The sequence below is a fragment of the Lepidochelys olivacea genome (assembly GCF_965140295.1).
Source record: "Lepidochelys olivacea isolate rLepOli2 genome assembly, chromosome: 3".
Lineage (NCBI taxonomy): Eukaryota > Metazoa > Chordata > Testudines > Cheloniidae > Lepidochelys > Lepidochelys olivacea.
The window spans coordinates 174,500,267-174,520,552 of record NC_140413.1 but is presented as its reverse complement, the minus strand read 5'-3'; the positions used below and the strand labels follow the sequence as shown (position 1 = coordinate 174,520,552).

Sequence of the window (20,286 nt, the reverse complement as noted above, 5' to 3'; positions counted from 1 at the left end):
TGAAGAAGCAAAGAGCTATGTGGGACATAATGATTAACAAGAGAAGTTCCTCAAGACAGCATAGCAAAGTGGTGAGGACACACACACTTCAGTTCAATATAGTTAATTCAGTGTACTTACAATGAACAAACTGATTTAACATCCACATGTAGACAAGCCTTCAGGGTACAATATTCAGATTTACAACACACATGGTATGTCTTGAGTACAGCACTTGGTGTGCACTTAAATCACAGAAAGAAGTGGAGTAAACAATATTTTTCAATATATTTCCCTTTGTCTTAACAAAAAACATTCCTAATTGTCAACTATGGACATGACAGAACTTCAGATACTTAAAATTAAACTATTTTAAAAAAGGGAGGAAAAGTATCTGAAAAATTAAAGAGTGAAAAGCACCTTTCCTCCACAACACATAGAAAACTCAACTGCCAAACCTTTTTTTAAAATGCATTTTAACAAGTCAACAAACAAAAGCATGAAGACAAAAGGCATTCAGAAGGACCAGAAAAAGATTAGCAGTACTCTGTAACTGTATAACAAAAAGTTTCCCCATTTTCCACAAACATAAGTCCTCGGTTTAATCAGTGGAGAAGAAAATATAATGATTATTTTACAGATATACTAAACATAAAGCAACAAGAAGGCTAAGTAAATCTACTGCCAAATAATATTTCCACATAGGAATCCAGAGAAAAAGCTAACAATTGACATGGACCATGATGAAGCTAGAGTTCTGGAAGTAACAGAAAGGAAGAGCAGGAAGGGTAAAGAATTACTTCTATGTGTAGTTTAACTAGCAAAGGATTAGCTATAACTTGCTAAATATCAGGATCAACTGACAAAGAGGACTGATAAATCTCAGCAGGATTATCATCTCAAAACTCCATATCAAACAAACGTTTGGCTTCTTTGTAAATCAGAAAAAAACCTCTTCTCTTCAATTTGAACCACAACTTAGTATGGTAAAGAAATGAAACAACAGCTTCTTTGTCCATGTACTCTTTTTTCAAGTACATAAATCTTAGAGCACAATGGAGCAGTCTCTGCTGGCTGAAGGATACCTGAGTTAGGTACCTTTGCCAAATCATTTTTTAAAATCTGCTTTGCTTTGGATTAAATTTACTTCTGCAAGGTTGGCCTGTACAAGGATCCCTTTACTACTTAAGCGACATATTGCCCCTCACTGAGCAGTAGCGGGAAGGGAGGAAGTCATCCTTTGTAATTTACTCATATCATATGCTTCAGATTTAAACCATTTCCCATTATATCTACATCCCTAAAACTTTCAGTAGGAATTCAAAACCTTTCAACAGGAATTCCAGAACCCATTCTTAAGGCACTTTTCAACAAATCCTTTGAAAAGGGACAAATATCAAGCCCCTCAATTCTGGACAGAAGGTCCAGAATCCTCTGATAATTTCTTTTCATACTATTTTCTACAAGTTCACATTTAGGAGAGAGAGAGAGATTATCTTTTACAAATGGCACTTAACATTCTTTGCAGAGATGCAACCTTTGCTGTGAATAGTTGAGATTATTCTTTCTAGTTTTGCATTTTAATATTTAGAGCAAATTACTGATCAATGGAAATAATTCTGCCAGAATAGTAACTCTTTTTTCTCTACTTGCTTAAAACCAGCCAGAAATTTAACAGTAAACATAGACTGTAAAAGTGAAAAAGTCAATATCATTAAATTTACTAATAAAAATAATTCTCCTGTTTGAAAGATAGATATCATGGCATATGGGAAAAGTAACATATTCAGAACCCATAATGTCTCATCTCCAGAACTATTCAATGTAAAATTAAAATTTAAGAATAAATTTCCCTTTCCATAAGAATACATCAATTTGGAAGCATGGCATTAAACAGTGCACTTATTACTACTATATGTTTTGTAAAATACCAGCAAAAATTATTATTTACACTATATAAAAAAAATCTTCCAGTAAAGCTACTGAAGTTGCATACTCAAAAAGAAAAGCTGATAAAAACTAGCAGCTTGACAAAGACACAACTAAGAATAGAAAAAGTTTTCTACTTTAGTTGAAAGAACTACTTTACTTGTCTGCTCACTCCAGTCCCTATAATAGCTGCAAGAGATGACACTGGGAGACAGAGGCTTCAAAGAAGTGCACAGCCCTGAAGTCCTGTTCAACTCCCAAATTAAAAGCCAAATAGCCTCTATGATGAAAAAAATTCTTCTTTCGTATCTAGCCTGCTAGAAAACTTCACCCGACCCCTTCCCTCCCTGATGAGTATCAAGCCACAGTGCTGCATGTATTTGTTAGCCACAGACTAGATCACTGTAACTCACTGTATTTGAAACTGAAAAGTGGAATTAACTGGAAAGACTTCAGTTTGTGCAGAGTACCCCTGCCCACCTTCACCATGGACTAGGCTTCCATAAACACACTGCCCTATGTTCTGGTCCCTCCACTGACTCCCAGTCTAATCTGCTGCCAACTCAATGCCTTAATTCCAATCTTCAAAGCCATAACAAACGAGTTCCCAGATACACTAGAGACAGCATCTTCAGTTATAAAAATGCCAAGACAGTTACACTCTACTAGGACAATCCAGATCACAAAGCCCACGATGAAATGTGGGGAAGTCCGAGATGCGGCACTCATCTGAAGGAATCCAGCTGCAGAACTAACCTCTAGCACAGATTAGACTAAACCAGAGTCTGGCCACATTTAGGTCATGGTGCAAGGGCTTCCCCTTTGACAGAGCTTTTCCACCACAACCAGAATGATATTAGCAACTCCACTTACCTTACTGCCACATCCCACATCACTCCCACCCCAAAAATCCTACCCTAAGTGTTCTTTCCTGTAGCCAGAAAAGGAAGAAGAGCTGAATATTTCATGAAGGACATCACTATGACAATCTATTAATTTGGGAGGCACTCAGTTACTAAAACGGATGGAGTCCAGTACAAAAACACAAAGACAGACAGGAACAGTGGGTCCACAGGAATGGGCCCTGAAGTAGTAACAATGCAGACAAACAGAATTTTATCGAAAAGAAAAAGAAGAAAGAAAGAAAAAGAAAAGAAACCCACCCAAAACCCCACACACACTGACATCACACACACATCTTTACACTGAGAATAAACATCAGTAATTTCAATGCGGAGGATAATTCTTTTTAAAAGTTACATGCCTGAAAAGTGGCTTACTACTTTCATGCCATTTTTATTACAATACAATAATTTATTTAAAAGTAACACTGAAAGGAAAACTGTCAGACACCACATTCAATTAAGAATTCAACCAGAGCAGTACAAGTATTTGAGACACAGTGTGTAACAGGAACCCAGCCTTTGAAACGTAGCCATTTAAAGCTTTTAGGAACGATTTTTTGCTATGAAAAGAAAATCAACTGTGGTGGGAGATGGGGGAGGGGAAATGCAAAGCAGTGGCACATGGCAGGGGATAATTCTACTACAGCTGATCGTGCCTGGACAGAATAGGATGACTTGGGCTATGTTCTTATACTTCACTACCCAGACAGACACTGTGGGTTATACTTACAATTTCCACTGTCATGATGTGTATAATTTGCTTTGTTCAGAATCCCATGATATGGTAGCAATTTCATCTCGATAACCCTGATAAGTCTGTGCTTGGAAGTGCCATGGCTTTTCCATTGGCTAGCCATCTAGAATTACTCTCTCAAGCTCATTTTAAGGTTGGGTCGTTTTATATTTTGTGTTCAACCCTGCAAATGTTTGCTGCATCAGGTCCTAATGTCCCCTGGGCAAAAAGAGACAGTGAACCTGCAGAAACAGCTATAGGAAGATAGGAATCTGTAGAGTGACAGACACACTATGGATGACACAGGAGCAGTGTTAACCAACTCCAGAAATATCTACATACAGCCCTTCCTCACAATCATGGATGCTGGCGGCTCACAGTCGTCAAGTGAGGGAGACCTCAGAAGGTTGGCTAAGAATACGTGGGACTCCCAGGGTGGGAAAAGTGCCCTTCTTGGAAGAGAAGGCAAGAAAAGGGAATTGAAAAAAAGGAACCTTCCTTGGGGGAAAAGATATGAAAACGAGAGATAGGAGACCCTGAATGAAGGGAGAAGGGAAAGAGAGAGAGGTAAAATGATGCTCTGTGGCAGCTGACAACTATGATGCAGTTGTGCTGTGCACAGCAGAGACTGTCCTTGGTCTTTAGCAGCCCCTTATTGGCTGCTCTTCTGCAACCTTCAGGCAGCTACCTCCCAGCTCTATACCCTGCAGCTGCCTCCTGCTAAAAATACAGAGTGCAGTACTGTGCTCAGCATACAAAGGGAAAATGGTTTACATACCATGTCAAAGTTGGACTCTGGGGTGGAGAAGGGCCAGAATGGGGGGGAAGGAGGAAATTTCAGTGAGAAATTTTCAAATAAGCCAGAAGTCTGGTAACTGCTGGAGGATTCTACTTTCCTCTGCTTTTCTCTTCTTCCCTTCTAAGGATCTAAGCTACAATTTACCAGAATAAGTATGACACCCTGCAGTAGAAGGGGGCCTAGTGGCCTTCACAGCTCCAGCTTATTAGAACTGGCTCTGGCAAAACGTTTTACACATTGGCAACTATGGGAAACCTCCTCCCCAGCCCCATGGGAGATCAGTTAGCAGTGACGACGCTCAGGAGAAGAGCAAACAAGTATCACATTGAAAAGTTATCAGTGTTCTCTTCACCCAATCTCGGCTTTGTATTGGGAGAATAACAATTTGTAAAGTTATGAATCAAGCTCCTGTCAGATGTCTGGAAGATCACTTCAATCTATACATGACAAAAAGATTCTGCTGAAGCCACCACTCTAAATAAAATAGTCTCCAAGATCTTTAGTCCAACTCCTCCAACTAGGTCATAGCATATCTGAATACACAATTTGATCCATTTTGATAGCCCTTGAACTGATATAGCTTGGCCTTTAAACTTTTTGCCAAAAGCCACAAGCAACCTGGTGAACTTTCTTAAGTATTTAGTCCTGTCAAGATAATAGTGACAACCCTTTAAACATACAGGATGTGCAATCGGCTTTCCTGGGAAGATCCTACAGCTTGGGGGAAAACATGTAGATGAAAATCCAAGACTACTTAAGTCAAAATATTAGATAGGGTCACAGCAGTACATTATTCTTACGAAAGGCAGCATACAGAGGTTCTGCCATCAAAGTGTGCAGTCCTGCAACTCTGCTGGCTGATGTTATTGCCAGGAGAAATAAAAACCTTCAATAAAAAGTGCAATAAAGACATCACAAGCCATCACTACAGGCAGGACTGTATTACAACATATGGAAGAGAACTGGCTGCTCAAACCAGTGGAAAGACAGAAATTAGGAAAGACTATACACTAATAAATAATAATAATACCACATAGCTCTTATATAGCACTTTTCATCAGTAGAAATCAAAGAATCTAAAAATGTGTGTTTTCCATTAGCTTTCCTCCCCCTGCTTTATCTTCCTTTCTTCCTTAGCAGAGAGAGGTGAAGTGACTTGGCCAAGGTCAGCCAGCAGGCCAGTGGCAGTGCCAGGAGTAGAAACCAAGCTTCCTGAAACTCAGTCCACTGATCTATCCACTGCCTGATTCAAGTTCAAGTTCTATAATGCCCAATTCAAAGGATGAGTGCACACACTCCTCCCCCAATGATCAGCTGCTCTAAAACAGTCCGTGGTCAAGCAGCAGTGCACACAAGTCTCACAGTGGAGCCCTATTAGTTTGTTTATCCTTTTAATAAAATCCTCTCTCACAGGGAAGGGAGGAACTCCACTTAAAGAAATTTCAACTAAACTGCTCTTTGCTGGAGGTATTTACATTTTGTTCCTGGAAAAATATTCTGGGAGTTTAGAGAGCCCCTCTCCCTGCCGCCTTCCCTCCCCCACACACACATTCACTCTTCGAAATGACAAGTATGAGCTATTCAGTGCAAACTGATTCAGTCCAAAGGCAAACCAACTGGATCAAAGTATTTTTTTAGCCCTAGGGACAAGTCATCTCTGGTAGGCATCATTTAATATTACCCAGAGAAGAAAGAAAACCTGCCAGGAAATCATCCCAACATTCCCATATGGAATTCTGAAAGCTCCCTCCAGCACAAAATAGTGCTTCATTGATTTACATTGGCCAATCTGAAAGGTATGCAAAAGATAAAAGAAAAGTAAACATGAGTTTTACAATGTATTTACTTCTAATAAATTAAAGTGTAATTAACATAAGCAAAGATGTGTGTCTGTTTACAGTATAAGATTTTTAAGTTGATTGTGTCTCTTTAGGATAATATAGTAACTAATAATTTTATTAGTGAAAAAAATACCGTTTACCAAATATAAAATATCATTTGAAGTGATGATACAGAAGAAGGTGCAAGTACAAGCACACGAATATCAAATTTGAGAATCGGGCAAGCCTGATGCTTCTCTGACACTGTCCTATGCTGGCACAAATGTGACTTGGGTTTGGGAATAACCTTAAAACTCATGCCTGAAACTAGCAAAGTCTAGGAGACATCGAGCAGAGACAGCCTTACAGAGCTGATAATGGAGAGCAAAGGAAATTTGATGAAGAAGCGTTAAGAAATGAATCTCTAGCGTTCCCTGAAACAGATGGCATGCAGAGTAAATATTGTATTTGCCATGATTACATTGCTAACAGCAGCAAACACTCTATTCAATGGGTAAGACTTATTGAGGCTATATAGCACTGCTGAATATAAAAATGGAAAATTAACAAAAATTGGGTAGTCTCTTTGGGCTCAAGTTTAAGATTGAGAGTAATTTGATATTTGGCTTTATACCTAACTGCTATTTTAAGATAACCAGCATGCATTTTTTAGTAAACTAGCAAAATGTCATAGTTAATGAAGGTCACTTGTTTGTATAGATCTTAGTTCCTAAGAGCAACTTCAATTTAAAGGTACAAGTCAAACAGAAATGAGTTTTATAATTTCAATGAGTCAGGCTCTCCAGAATATTCTCCTCTGTGCATGGAACACAAAATCCTAAACCCACAGCAGGTCTAATTAGGGGCTTTAGAACAAGCATCGCTTCAGGGATGCTTAAGTTACTGTTTCACTGATGCCTATTGAGGAGAGTACAAGTTATAGGTGTGTAGAAAATCAAACAAGTCAGAGAAAGGAGGATAAAGCAGGGAAGTGGGAGGGGAGAAAAGAGAAATACAGTACATGGAAGAGTTTACTGCTTTGGCAACTCATTACAATATTGGAGAGACTTCTAGAAACTTGCTAACAGCTCTTGCAGGGCTGCTTTTTTTTTTTTTTTTTTTTTTTTTTTTACAGATTCCTTGTGTCAGAGCCAGTCTGCTGGCAATTTCATAAAATGTATAAACCCTCCCTGCAGAAATTGGCTACTTTTATCTGTCTTCATTGTACTTTTCTAAAAAGCTTCCAAATTAGTATTATAGAGTTTTCTGAAAATCATGTTATTATAAATAAAACTGAATACAAATTTACTGTAACTACAAAAAAACACCAACTTTACGAGATTTATTTGTAAATGATGTCAGGTCATTAAATGTTTTTACTAAGATTTAAAAAGTCAAGTAATTTACTCAATTTTGTTATACTTTTATCAGCTTTTGTTTACATAATGGAGAATTTAACAACACAACAAAAAGTTAATGGGAAAATTAAACACATTCTTAGATTTGCATTCCGCTGTGCTCAATCCATGCCTATTTTACTGAAGCTTTCTAGCTCTGGCAACTCAATGAGTCCCAATGAAAACTGGAAAGGTTGTTTAATATAATGATCAACTAAGATTAAGCTCTGACACAGTTTACTTGTAAACTTATCTCTAGATACACACAAATATTGGAAGAATAAATCATGAGTTTCAGATTTGATTCCTGTGCAAGAGTTGAAAAGTACTTGAATCTTAAAACTGGAATGACAGTTACCTTAAAGAGACACTATACTCAGGATAAAAGACACTTGTGTATTGAACCCAAGTCCCAGTTTCCTCTTCTGTAATCCTTTTGCAGTCTTCTGCTGAAAAGAGACTGAACGATGCAAACCTTCTTATAGACACTTGTTGAAGATGCACATCCTCCAAGTGATTTTTCTTCAGAACCTTTGAAATTAAGGATAAAATATTAAAGATTAAGTATACAGCTCACAAGAAAATGTCCAATTGGGGGCTTATCTCACTGGAGAGGTAAGTCTGGAATCAACGGGAATAGCTAAGCAGCAAACAGTATAATCGGTCTTGAAATGCAAAGCAAAAGCAAGGCAGCACTGCAGTCTTGTTCTTCAGCTCTGAAAAGAGACTGTAAAAATGGCAGTGTGGGATGCTGAATATATTAGGTTTCAATATTTCCAAAGCAAATGTGGTCACTTTACAAAAAACAAACATTGATTGCTTTTCTAACTGCCAGTTCAGGAAACTTATCCTGGGATCCGAGAATTAAATTGGGTTCTTTCCTTTTCCCACATCATCACCGTTACAAAATCTTTCACAGACCAAATACTGCCCTCAGTGACTTCTGAGCAATTCACTGCCTTCAAAGGGTTTCCACAGCTATAATTAAATTCCTATAAATGGAATTAAATGGAACTTAACAAACAAGTGGATAAAGAGCAAAAAGGGGGAGAAGAAAAAAGTATTTTAATTTACCAAAGTAAATGGATATTGCTCTGAATACTCAACGGATTTATTATTTGGATATAATCAGGTGCCATTTTTATATGCTAAATTTTCAGACTAGAACTACACAAAGTAAAATGATAACACACACCTCAACTAAGTCAATAATCTTCTGCAGAAGGTTGTAGTGAAATCCTTGCTCATTGGGTTGTCTACAGTAATAAAAATATGGACCAGCAATTCTCCATTGGTGTACCTTAACCTGTTAAGCAATATTATAAGCTGCAGCAGTGATAGGTTGCAGGCATTTTTACAATAGCATTGTCTAATGTTGCACTGAGGACACTAGTTGGTAGTGCACTGTCTACACTACACTTTTACTGACAAAGGTTGGGTAAGTTCATCAGCAAATTACAGATCCCAGTTTTCCCAGTGCGGATGTGCCTACTCTAAAACATAAAGGGAGCGTGACGGCTGCCATAAAGGAGACAGTAGAATTAAAACACAAATTTTACTTTATCAGTGTTAATACCTTCTTTATATGAGGTAACCGTGTAATACTTAAAGAGAAAAAATAATCAGAACAGCTTAACAGCTAAAGAAAACTGTCAAGACTGGTTTTCAGAAAAGTCTAGATTTTATGGGAAAGCAAAAGCAAAAAGAAAAGGAGTACTTGTGGCACCTTAGCGAATAACCAATTTATTTGAGCATAAGCTTTCGTGAGCTACAGCTCACTTCATCAGATGCATACTATGGAAAGTCATCCGATGAAGTGAGCTTTAGCTCACGAAAGCTTATGCTCAAATAAATTGGTTAGTCTCTAAGGTGCCACAAGTACTCCTTTTCTTTTTGCAAATACAGACTAACACAGCTGTTACTCTGAAACCTGTCATTATGCAAAAGCAAATCATTACTAACAGAATGAGAAAACAGTATGAAAACACTGCTCTGTTTTCCATTCTTTGGTCTACAGAGACATATCATTTCCTCTAATCATTCTGTAAAATACATTCTCTAAGCTAGCTGAACACCCACTCCTTGAAGACATTTTTTTAACTGTAAATTATGTCTTCTCATCAAACTAGAACTAAAATCAAGCAGAGCTCTGAAAATCAAAAACATAATGGAAGGACAGATTTTTTAAGAATCTGAATGTAATTAAAGAAAATGTAGACTAAAGGGAGAACATGTGGTATTGTTATATTTCACCCATGTATTTTTCAAAAGACTCCGGGTTTCTTTTCTTAAGTCAACTCCCGGAAGCATCAAAATTGTGTTACAAGTCACAAAGATATAGGTATTGCTATTGTAGAACTGTAGACAAAAACAAATCTATCTAGAACTAGTCATGATAACATTTTGAAAGGTTGAAAGACAGTTTTCTCTGTTTTCATGATGCCCTCCAAGTGAACTTCAAGGCTCACTTACTTACCATATAATGCCATTTTAAATGAATACCCTCCCAAGGAATAATATAACTAGCACACCATAGAGCAAAGCAAATGAGAAATGGTCACTAAGGAAACAGACAAATACAAGAAAGAAAAAAGTTGATCCAGAGCTATAATCTAAACTATTTGATTACTCCACTGTAATCAAAGTGGATAAACGCTTAAAATTTGGCTGGAAACAGTTTAAGTAATACAGCTTTTTAAAAAATTTCACTCCCAATGACGCCTGAAAAAAAGGCTTCATTAACAAATCTCATTTATGTCAAACTAAAAAAAAATATGCTTCTGTATATGTATATATGGGTACATATATAATAAAACAAAATTCTTACAAAATAAATCATGAAATTACCCTCATCCAATCATGTGAATGAACAAAAAAAATGTACTTAAGGGACAAGTTTTTAAAAAATCAGACTTTTTTAAAAATATTTATCATTAGAATAACTAACTGAGATTGCAGAATTTTTTAGTATGTTTACTCTGTGGATTTGACAACATTTTGTTTATAGTTAGTTTCCAGTTTCCCTGTATAGTCAGGAACTCATTTTCCCCTTTTTGTCTGTGTGAGTCTTTCACACAAGAACAGGAGAGATAAAAACATTTTATAAAATAAAAAATCATTATAAAATCCACAAAAATTGGCAGAGGGACTTATGGATAGGTGTAGTATTTAAAAAGAGTTTTAACTTTTTTTAAAATACTGACTGATTTCAAGTTAATATTGCCTCCTAAATCCTTAGAGAGACAAGGGTGGGTGAGGGAATATCTTTTACTGGACCAACTTCAAGCAGAAATTGATCCAATAAAAGATATTACCTCACTCACCTTGTCTCTCTAATATCCTGAGTCCCACCCCACTACAACACCACTGCCCCTAATGCCTTATTTACTCTACCTTTCCTTAAAAAGCCACAGAGAACACACAAGCCTTGTAGATCAAAAGATTCCTCTCAAGCAGGCTGATAGGGAAAATGAAAATCTTTGAACAAGTACCTCAGCTGATCTCACCCGCCTCAGAAAGAGCTAGTCAAAATTTTTCCATTTAAAAAATGTGGTTTCATTGAAAAGGAAAGAAGGGGAATAAGGGGATGAACAAAAATTCTAACTTTTCAGAATACTTCCTGGAAATTTTTGAAAAAGTTCTATTTTGAACCTTACAAAATTGAAACAACTTTGACTTTTACAAAATTATGTTTCCATTCGTCAACCCTCTCTATCCCCATCACACAAGAAGAGAGGTACCTCAGCTCATCAGGTCCCAAAGTGTGGGCTTTTGATGTTTTAAACACCACTCTGTATTTCACCTTGTAAGAGATTGGGAGCAACTGCACAATACACAGGACAGGAGCAAATATTTCCTTCCACTAATCAAGTGAGCCATATTCTGCACTAGTTGAATCTTCTGGAGGTCTTCAGGTGTAGCCCATATAGAATGCAATAAAGTAATCCAATCCCAAGGTAACAAAACTAAATAGCTTTATCTAAAGCTTTGTAGCTAACATAAATGGTGACAGACTGCTGGCCAAGTGCAATCTTGGCCACATCTGCTATGTAGTCATCCAGAAACAGGAGAAACTGATGAGAAATGGCAGGCATGCCCCACAAATCTAAGTAATCTCTGTCTCATCCAAACTGAGTTTTCACCCAACTAGACCTCATCGAGTACCCACAGCACCAGTCCAGCAGCATGCTTAAGCATGTGTATCTTTATGTACATAAGTAGTCCCATTGAAGTCTATGACACTTAAGAGTTATGCTGGGTTGACTCCTGGGAGGCGTGTCCCTGCAGCTCCTAGGTGGAAGGGCCACAGGGCTCTGCATGCTGCCCGCACCTGCAGGCACCACCCCCGCAGCTCCCATTGGCTGCAATTCCCGGCCAATGGGAGCTGTGGAGCCAGCGCTTGTGGCGGGAGCAGCGCGCAGAGCCCCCCTAGCCGCCCTCCCCCCACAACCTGCAAGAACATGCCAGTCAGAGGTGGGCTGGGAGACTGCCAGCCCCGCCAACCCTCCCCCAACCAAAACGGGTCCCGGGCTGCATGCCGCCGCTCATCCCCACCCCCCAGCACCAGCAGGGGTCCCAGTCCATGCACTGCCGCCTGCGCACCCCCTCCCCCAGCATGGGTCCGGGCCGCGCACCACCCCACACACCAGCACAGGTCCCAGGCCACACACACCCCCAGCACCTGCGAAGCCCCCAGCCTGCCCCCCAGAGCACCCACGGACCCCCAGTCCAAGTTTTAGTCAGGGGTATATAGTAAAAGTCATGGACAGGCCACGGGCCATGAATTTTTGTTTACTGCCCGTGACCTATCCATGACTTTTGCTAAAAAAAACCCCATAACTAAAACGTAGCCTTTGTTTAAAACAGTGGCTTATAACTAACAACAAAAATGAAGATGCCCTCCTTTCCCCGCTGTGTTAAATCAGACCATTCTTTGCAAGATCTGGTAAAACTGCTCTGTCTTACAGACACTGAGATATCATAGTTTCAAATCTACAAATATAAAGAGTTAGCTCTCCAAGGGAAAAAGGTAATTCTAAGAGCCCTACTAAGTGAACCCCAGGTTATGTCTATACTTATGGCAGGATGTAGAGTACAGGCACTACACGTGTAGCTGCATGCCACATGGAAAAGCAGGCTGTGTCCACACTTGTCACTGTGGTGCATAGCTATGTGTGGTAGTGAAAGGCTGCACCAGTGGGGAAAGACCATTTTTTGCAACCATGTGGACTATATTTGAACGGTGTCTGGCACTCATTTAAATTATGTCTACACTTACGGCGGCATTTAGAGTTCAGACACTGCACTCCCAGCTAGTATGGGTATAAATAGCAGTGAAGATGTGGGAGGCACTGCTTGGGCATGTAGAGAGCCATATATACCCTGGGGGTTCACAACTGTTCAAACATAATCCACATGATTGTAAAAAACAGTCTGTTGGCCAATCTAAACTTCTCCTGAGTTTAGCTGTACTGTAGAAGAGCCAATATTTGCTACCGGTAACTAGAGCCCTGCAAATCTGCAGATATTCGCTTTATATCTGTGGAAGCAGTTGTATTGTTTAACATCTTTGCAGATTGGATACAGATCCAATTTTTTTTTTTTTCTAAATCAGTGCAGGGCTCTAGAGCAGCGGTTCTCAACCAAGAGTCCACAGCCGCCTGGGGAACCACAAGCTGATTTCACAGGGCTTGCATGGGGGGGAGGGGCTACAGCCCCACTGGGAGCATCGGGGCTCCCCTGAAACTGGCGTTCAGACACCGTCTGAGAACTGCTGCTCAAAGTGCTGTGTTTAAGGAGAATATGAAGGAAGGTTGTCCCCATCTCTCTCTCTCTCTCTCTCTCTGTGATTCATGGATTAATCTGAACATTATTGGTAAAGAGTGCAAAACAGATTTTTTTCTTCAGATGGACCAGTAAGATTAAATTGATCTTTGTTCATTGGACCATGTAAAACCTATAGAAGAACTAATAAAGAACATGAAGAAGCAAGAAATCTGCAGAGGAAAAGGTCACAGATACATGCAGGTTGAGGAGGAAACATAAGCCTTCTCCCCACACACAGAGAAATGCATCACCCCAGACACTGCTGCTGAGTTCTCTGCATTTTTCTGTGTTTTAAGCAGGTACATGATACAATTAATGGGCAGTACAATTAGAACAAATTAAAGGAAATATTTGTGTGGGGGGTGCATAGCCAGCCTACATAATTTACTGCAAAAGGAATTCACAGATTTTATTTTCTTACCTGCAAATCTTAATTTCCTATTATGGATCTACTGCTTTAACATAAATTATAATTATAGGAATTTTGTCCAATAAAACTGAATGGAGACAGGGGAGGGTTGGTTATTTTCTGTGTTTGGTGGGGGGGGGGGGAGAGGGCACGTTAAAAACAGACTAAAGGCTCCTCCTGCTGGCAGGTTTGCTCACTGAACCAACCAAACCTTCCCTATACAAAAACTTCCAAAGCTGAGGAGGTATTAACACTAGAACAATAATTACTATGAACAAACTGAACAAATGCTCAGAATTGTAGTGTGGATATAATTACTGTGATACATTAGCCCCATTTGGCATTCCCTCTTGTCCTGACTTAAAGGACAACAACAGAGAATCTCACGGTAAACCAAACATATCCATAACACAATACTATCATATGGGCAGTCTTTCCAGGGCCACTGCTCCAAATTAGGGGAAACCAAAATTACACATTAAAAAAAAGTTAAAATTAAGAACCCAATCCTACTACCACCTATGCAGATGTATAACTTAGACAGCTGAGCAATCACAGTGAAGTCAACTGAACTACTCACATGCTTAAAGTGAAGAATCTTGGGAGGGATTCACTAGAGCAGGGGTCCCCAAACTTTTCAGGACTGTGCCTCCCCCTTACCTCTGTCTGCGCCCCACCCAGGAGTGGGGCCGTGGCTCCTGGGCAGGATAACGCGGACAGGGTTAAGGGGGCCAAGGCTGGGGCCACAACTAGGGATGGGTCTGGGGCCGGGAGTGGGAGCAGAGCCACAGCCAAGATGCAGTGGGGACTGGCAGTTGGGCCCACGGCCAGGTGCGGCTCCGCTCCCGGCCTGACCCCAACTCCAGACTCAGCCCCGGGCCGGGAACAAAGCTGCAGCCAGGGGACAAGGAAGGGTGGGGCAGGAGTGGAGCTGTAGCCGGGCAGCGGTGGGGGCCGGCAGCAGAACCACACTGGTGCTGCGGACGGGGCCAGGAGCTGGGGCTAGGGCTGAAGCAAAACTGGCAGCAGGACTGGGTGGCACTCCCTCTCCCCCAGGCCTGCTGACCCCTCCCCCAAAACATTCTCCACACCCCGCTATGGGGGCTTGCCCCACAGTTTGGGGACCTCTTCACTGGAGGATTCAGACTCCCTGGCACCTAATGGAATTAACAACCCTGAGTTAGGCTCCCAGACTCCCTATTCAATGCATGGGGAGAGTTAGGCACCTAATGGGATTCACAAAAGCCAGCATGCTGAGCAGGGAGCTGCCAAAGATAGAGCACAGGGATCTGCAGCATTTCTGTTGGCTAAGTACCACCCTCAAAAAGACTTAGGCACCTAAATCCAGACCAGAGGGAGGCACCTATCTCCATATGGGATTCACAGCCATGAACCCCCCTCCTGGAGTTAGGTGCCTAAGCCATGTGAATGGTTTTTCAAGAAACATGGTGGTGGTGATCTCTCTGACTCTGTTGGAGCTGTTCTAGTGTGTATAAATAACTATAGATTAATTGGAGCGGAGAAGCTGGAACATGAGTTTCCCATCTGAGTGCCCTAACCATGAGACTATATAGTCACTCCCTCTCTCTGGGCTCAATTAATATTTAATCATTTATATACAGTGGAACAGCTTCAAAAGGAGAGATTCAAAAAGACCCACCCCAGGTGGTAAGGGCACATTCCTGGGAGACTGGAGACCCAAATTCAAATGCCTGTTCTATATAAGACAATGAGGGAAACTGAACTGAAGTCTCCCACAAATTGAGAGCAGTAACCACTGGGCTAAAGGTTATAAGGGGGATGGGAGTGGCACCATCTCCTCCTCTAACATGGATATAGGCATACTCTAAGCGCATATACCAGCTTGAGTCCTGAAGGCTAGATAGCCAGGGAATGCCTAGTTTGTGAATCCTGCAGGGGAGAATTTAAAAGCAGAAACTCAAGCACTTCATGACTTTAGATGCCTACCTTTAGGAGACAGCTGAGCAAGGGTTTTGTGAATACCAGCATTACTAAACGTTGGACTTAGGCACCCTATGGGGTAGTAAGGTGTTTAAACCTCCTTTGTGAATTCCACTTCTAGTGTAAATATTTGCAAGATCAGGGCCTTAATGTTGCTTTTCTCCTGCACAGAAGTTCTGCTGTAATTTATGAGAGGAAGCAAACAGTGACCATCATCCACCAAGCACATACTGATAGGGAGAGTATTCAGATCATTGACAAAGGAAATAAAGGGAGAACTGAGCTAAAAAAATGAATTTTTTCATAAATTAAAACTGATGTGAAACTAAAGAAATGATGTGAAGACTTTTCAATTTCCTTGGACTCTAAAGCTATTATGTGCAAAATTTTAACACTGAGGATTAAATAACCACAGGAAGAGTTTTAGCAAAGGTATGGTAAATTCTTCAACACTTGAAATCTTTACATCAAAATTGCATGTCTTTCCAGAAGATATACCTAGTTAAACCACAAGTTTTTAGATTCAGTGCAGGGATTACTGGGTGAAGTTCTATGGCCTGTATTATAAGTCAGCCTACATTATCTCATAACTTATCTTTCTTGATTTAAAATCTATTAATTTACTAAAAGGAATTTATTTCTCTCTGAAATGCTGGAAGCTGTTGGTGGCTGCTGCCACTCTTTTTACTGCTGCCCTGAGTGCAGCTAAATTCATGGAAGCAGAGGCAGCAGCAGTAGGAAATTTTAAGAAAAAAAGACCAGTGAAGACACAACTAGTGTGACACAATTCAAATTTTGCTGGAGAGCAGAATGTCAGCATTGCTTCAAAATACTGCTTTCCTGTTGTCCACTTTGGTGATGCCAAGCCATTTACCAGTGAGGTGGGAGGATGGCTTGCACTGGCAGTGATCTCTGACAGTGATCTTTAAGAAGAGGTAGGCTACATCAAGTGCAAAATCCACCTTCCAGGACAGAGAGAGAGAGAGAGAGCTCAGTGGTTCGAGCACTTCTGCTGAGTAGTAGGAGACCACTATTTAAATTCTCTCCCCTTCCCGCCCCTCCCCGCAGCAGAGAGGGGAGAATTGAACCTGTGTGTCCCACACCCAGGCAAGTGCTCTAATCACCTCCTCTTGGACCAGATTTTGGATAAGACCTGATCTGGTAGGTGACCTCTGAGCACACCTACTAACTAGATCAGGCCCTGCATGCAATGTAAAATCTATCTACCCCTGGTTTGTGAATTGCTCTGGGGCTTACAGGAAGAGATGCGCATCTCAGTTCCTAGAGCGAGGCAGCAGTATGCATGCCCAGAGGCAGAAACGTAGGTGTTAGTGAACTTTTATTCTGAAAACGTAGGGGCCAAGTGGATTTAGGCACCTACAGGATTCAGCTGCAGTTTTGTAGATTGCAGTGGAGCCAAAACTGGGATTTAGGCCCTTAAGTCTGGAGTTTAGGCACCTAAGTACCTTTGTGGATCCAACCCATACTGCCTTTAGGCCCCAGTCCTGAAAACACTTACACATATGCTTAACTTTAGGCACAAAACTAGTGCCATGGGACTGCTTGTTCAACTAAAGTTAAGCACATGAATAAGTGTCTTCAGGATTGAGGCCTTTATGCTCAATCTTGCAAACCCTTAAACATAAGTAATTTTACTTTGGCCACAGACTGACAAACACTTAAGCTTGTCCTTAACATTACCCAAGTGAGCAGTCCTACTGAACTCAGTGGCATTATTCATGTGTGTTAGGCACACCTTTAAGTGTTTGCAGGACTGGGCTCTATTTGAATACACAAAGATGGAAATTGACTATACAGAAGGTGTTGTCAAATGCACAGATTAAACAAAATGAAAGATAATACCAAAAAACCCCTCTCTCTCTCTAATGCCTTTCAGTTATACAGTGTCAATCTTAGGTCCCAATCCTACAACTGGTTCCTCACAGGCTGACCCTGACTTCAATAGGGCTCTTTGCAAGTGCAGGACAGAGCTAAATGCAGGACTGATGCATTAGGCATCACATGCAACAATAGTATACAAAAACATTTTCAAAGAGAAGTGTGAGTTTTAAGGCAACAAGTGTCCCTTTAACCATAAGGCTCATCCATGAGTATTATGAGACTTTTTTGAACTCTTAAAGTGGATAATTAACAATCACGATTCAGGTACCCAAAAATCATGAGATTTGTTTAGAGATCATGATACTTTTTTTAAAAATCATATTTTAGGTTGTTTTTGTTTGTCTTCTGGGTTGAGAGTCTCTAGGAAACATTTAGGTCACGTTTTCAAACTTTTCTCCACAATCATGAGGACCAGAAACCTACTTTTACAAAAAACAAACAAATAAGCTGCCATTCTCATCTATTCACATTATTTCTTTCATGAGAGTTTGCATCACTGATTACCTTTAATGTATAGTAAAGCACTTTGTGATCCTTTAGGATGAAAGTCTGTTCCCATTCCACCTAACCTCTCCTTTTTTTCCCCCTCCTCCCTCACCACCTCCTTCCCTCATCTCCCTATTTTTGTATGTCTTCTCCTATTTTATTACTGTTACACCCACTCTAACATGTTATGTCTATGCAGTATTTTCTGATCTTGCAGCTTTGACAAGCTATAAAATTGCACAATTCCATAATTCTATTGGCAAGCCCAGGATGCGGTATTTGAAAACATACAAGCTGTAGGTCATTTACCATTTTTGTTTCTTTATGAAAAATAAATAAAAATTAATAGAAAAATAGAAATGCCAGTTAACAGTACATATACTATTTTGAGGCATTAGTTTCCAGTTGCTCAGAACAGTTGCTGCCTAAGGCCCTGAGCCTGCAATTTGCTCTGCATGTGCAAACACTGGCATCTGTAGAGAGCCCCAATGAAGTTGGGGCTGCCTGCAGGAATGGGCACTAATGCCCCTTGGTCCACCACTACAGCCTTAATTGTAAGTTAATTTTTAAGACTCTCTCAGTTTGTGGTGAAGGGTTTCACTGTTTGTATTTCAATGCCATTTTTAATATTCCACTCATTTGAATAGTCATAGATCTGTAGGTCCCTAATCATTGCAAATATACCGTACCAAAATGTTGCGAAAACAAGCTAAGTGATTGCATGGCATTTTGTGGCTCTTAGGTGAAGCATGTTGCTACGGAAGTGCACAGTGTGTGTTCTGGGAGGCGATTTAGTGGTCTCAGCACTAGATCTGAAACACTTAAACTCCCTGTGCCCACAAACCTAGATCCCAGTGATGTTATCTTAGCCCTTCATCCTGGTGAATTGCAACTGAAAGCATTAGGGAATCTTTCAGAACAGCCCTTAAAAACTGCATCCTTCCTTGTTGTGCATGGACATTCAAGCACCCCTGGAAAGCACTCTCCTAAGTGCAGGGCTCATCAACAGTGTGTGACCAAAGTCCCCCTCCCCCAGTACAGGCAGCTTTGCCATGGGACGATATCCTAGCTACCGCCCTCCACCCCAGAAGTGGCTGCATGTCAGTGGCCTTGTGCATAGGTTAGCAGGCTCTGCGGCAGCCTTGGGAGGAAAGGGCCTTGAGGAAATGTAAAGTAGCGCGATACCTCTCTGAGCAGTTTCCACCGGGCTCTAGCGGCTCCCTGTTTCCTTCCTTTCGGACCTTCCTCAGCGTCTCCCTCTCCTTTTCCTCCTCCTGACTCACAGCTGGCAACAGGAGCTGGGATGCTCCCGGGCCAGGCTGTAGCCTCAATCATGCTGAGGCTGCTGGGAGCAGGCAGGGAAGACCTGAGGGAGCTCTCTAGGGGCTCAAGGGGAAACAAGCCCTGAGCCGCTCACTGACCCGTCCCCGGGCGGGGAGCAGCAGCCGGGGATAGACAGAGAGGAGCTAAGCAGAGGGGGGCGGGGTGGAGGAGACGTGCGCTCAGCGACCCAGAGAAGGGACTTGCGCTTCCAGTTGCTGCGGCTAGGCCCTCCCAGCGCAGGCTCGGGAGGAGGGACGGCAGCAGCCATCTTTGATAAGGGCAAGAAGGTTCCTATGAATCTTGTCTTGCATGTTTCTGCCCTGACCTATACGGCACTTCACCTGGGTTGCTGTAACCTTGAGGAGCTCGGGGGAGTTACTACAAGGAGCATCCCGCGATAATAAAACCCATTTGTTACATATCCACTTTTCTCTATGAAGTTACGGTTATCGAAAGGGGCAGGTGCCCGAAAGCAAACGTTTCAAGGCACGAAATTGGGCTAAAATAGCAAAGAAACCGTTAATATGTCTTAAAACCAACAACCTGGAGGATTATAGTAAGTCTCTGTCTGGCCAACTGCCCATACCAAGATGGCGACAGAGCGCACAGCTTTGGTCGCCATCTTGACTGCTGGTAGCCGCGTATCGAGAGAGGTATTGGTTCGGACGCCATCTTGGCTATGGGCATGCCAGTGAATGACTTTGTCTGCGTCCCGCCATCATCTTGACTGTGGGCAGCTCAGGGGGTAGGAAAATCAAGTGAGTCTCTGGCTTCGGCGCGGGATAGAGTCGCTCTTCCACGATGTCATCTTTGCGC

The 20,286-nt window shown here is 41.2% G+C and overlaps 1 protein-coding gene across 1 annotated transcript in view; it reads right to left on the bottom strand.

Moving 5' to 3' along the window:
- The window catches only part of CAMKMT (calmodulin-lysine N-methyltransferase), a 340,626-nt gene extending 321,079 nt beyond the window's left edge, over nt 1–19,547 (bottom strand). Inside the window, exons 1-2 of the mRNA XM_084623065.1 lie at nt 19,333–19,547; nt 7,921–8,093 (exon numbers count right to left, since the gene is read on the bottom strand). Of these exons, the coding sequence (XP_084479191.1) occupies nt 7,921–8,093; nt 19,333–19,482 (323 nt within the window). The 5' untranslated portion in view covers nt 19,483–19,547. The remainder of the gene's footprint in view (nt 1–7,920; nt 8,094–19,332) is intronic.
- Nucleotides 19,548–20,286: the final 739 nt, after the last annotated feature.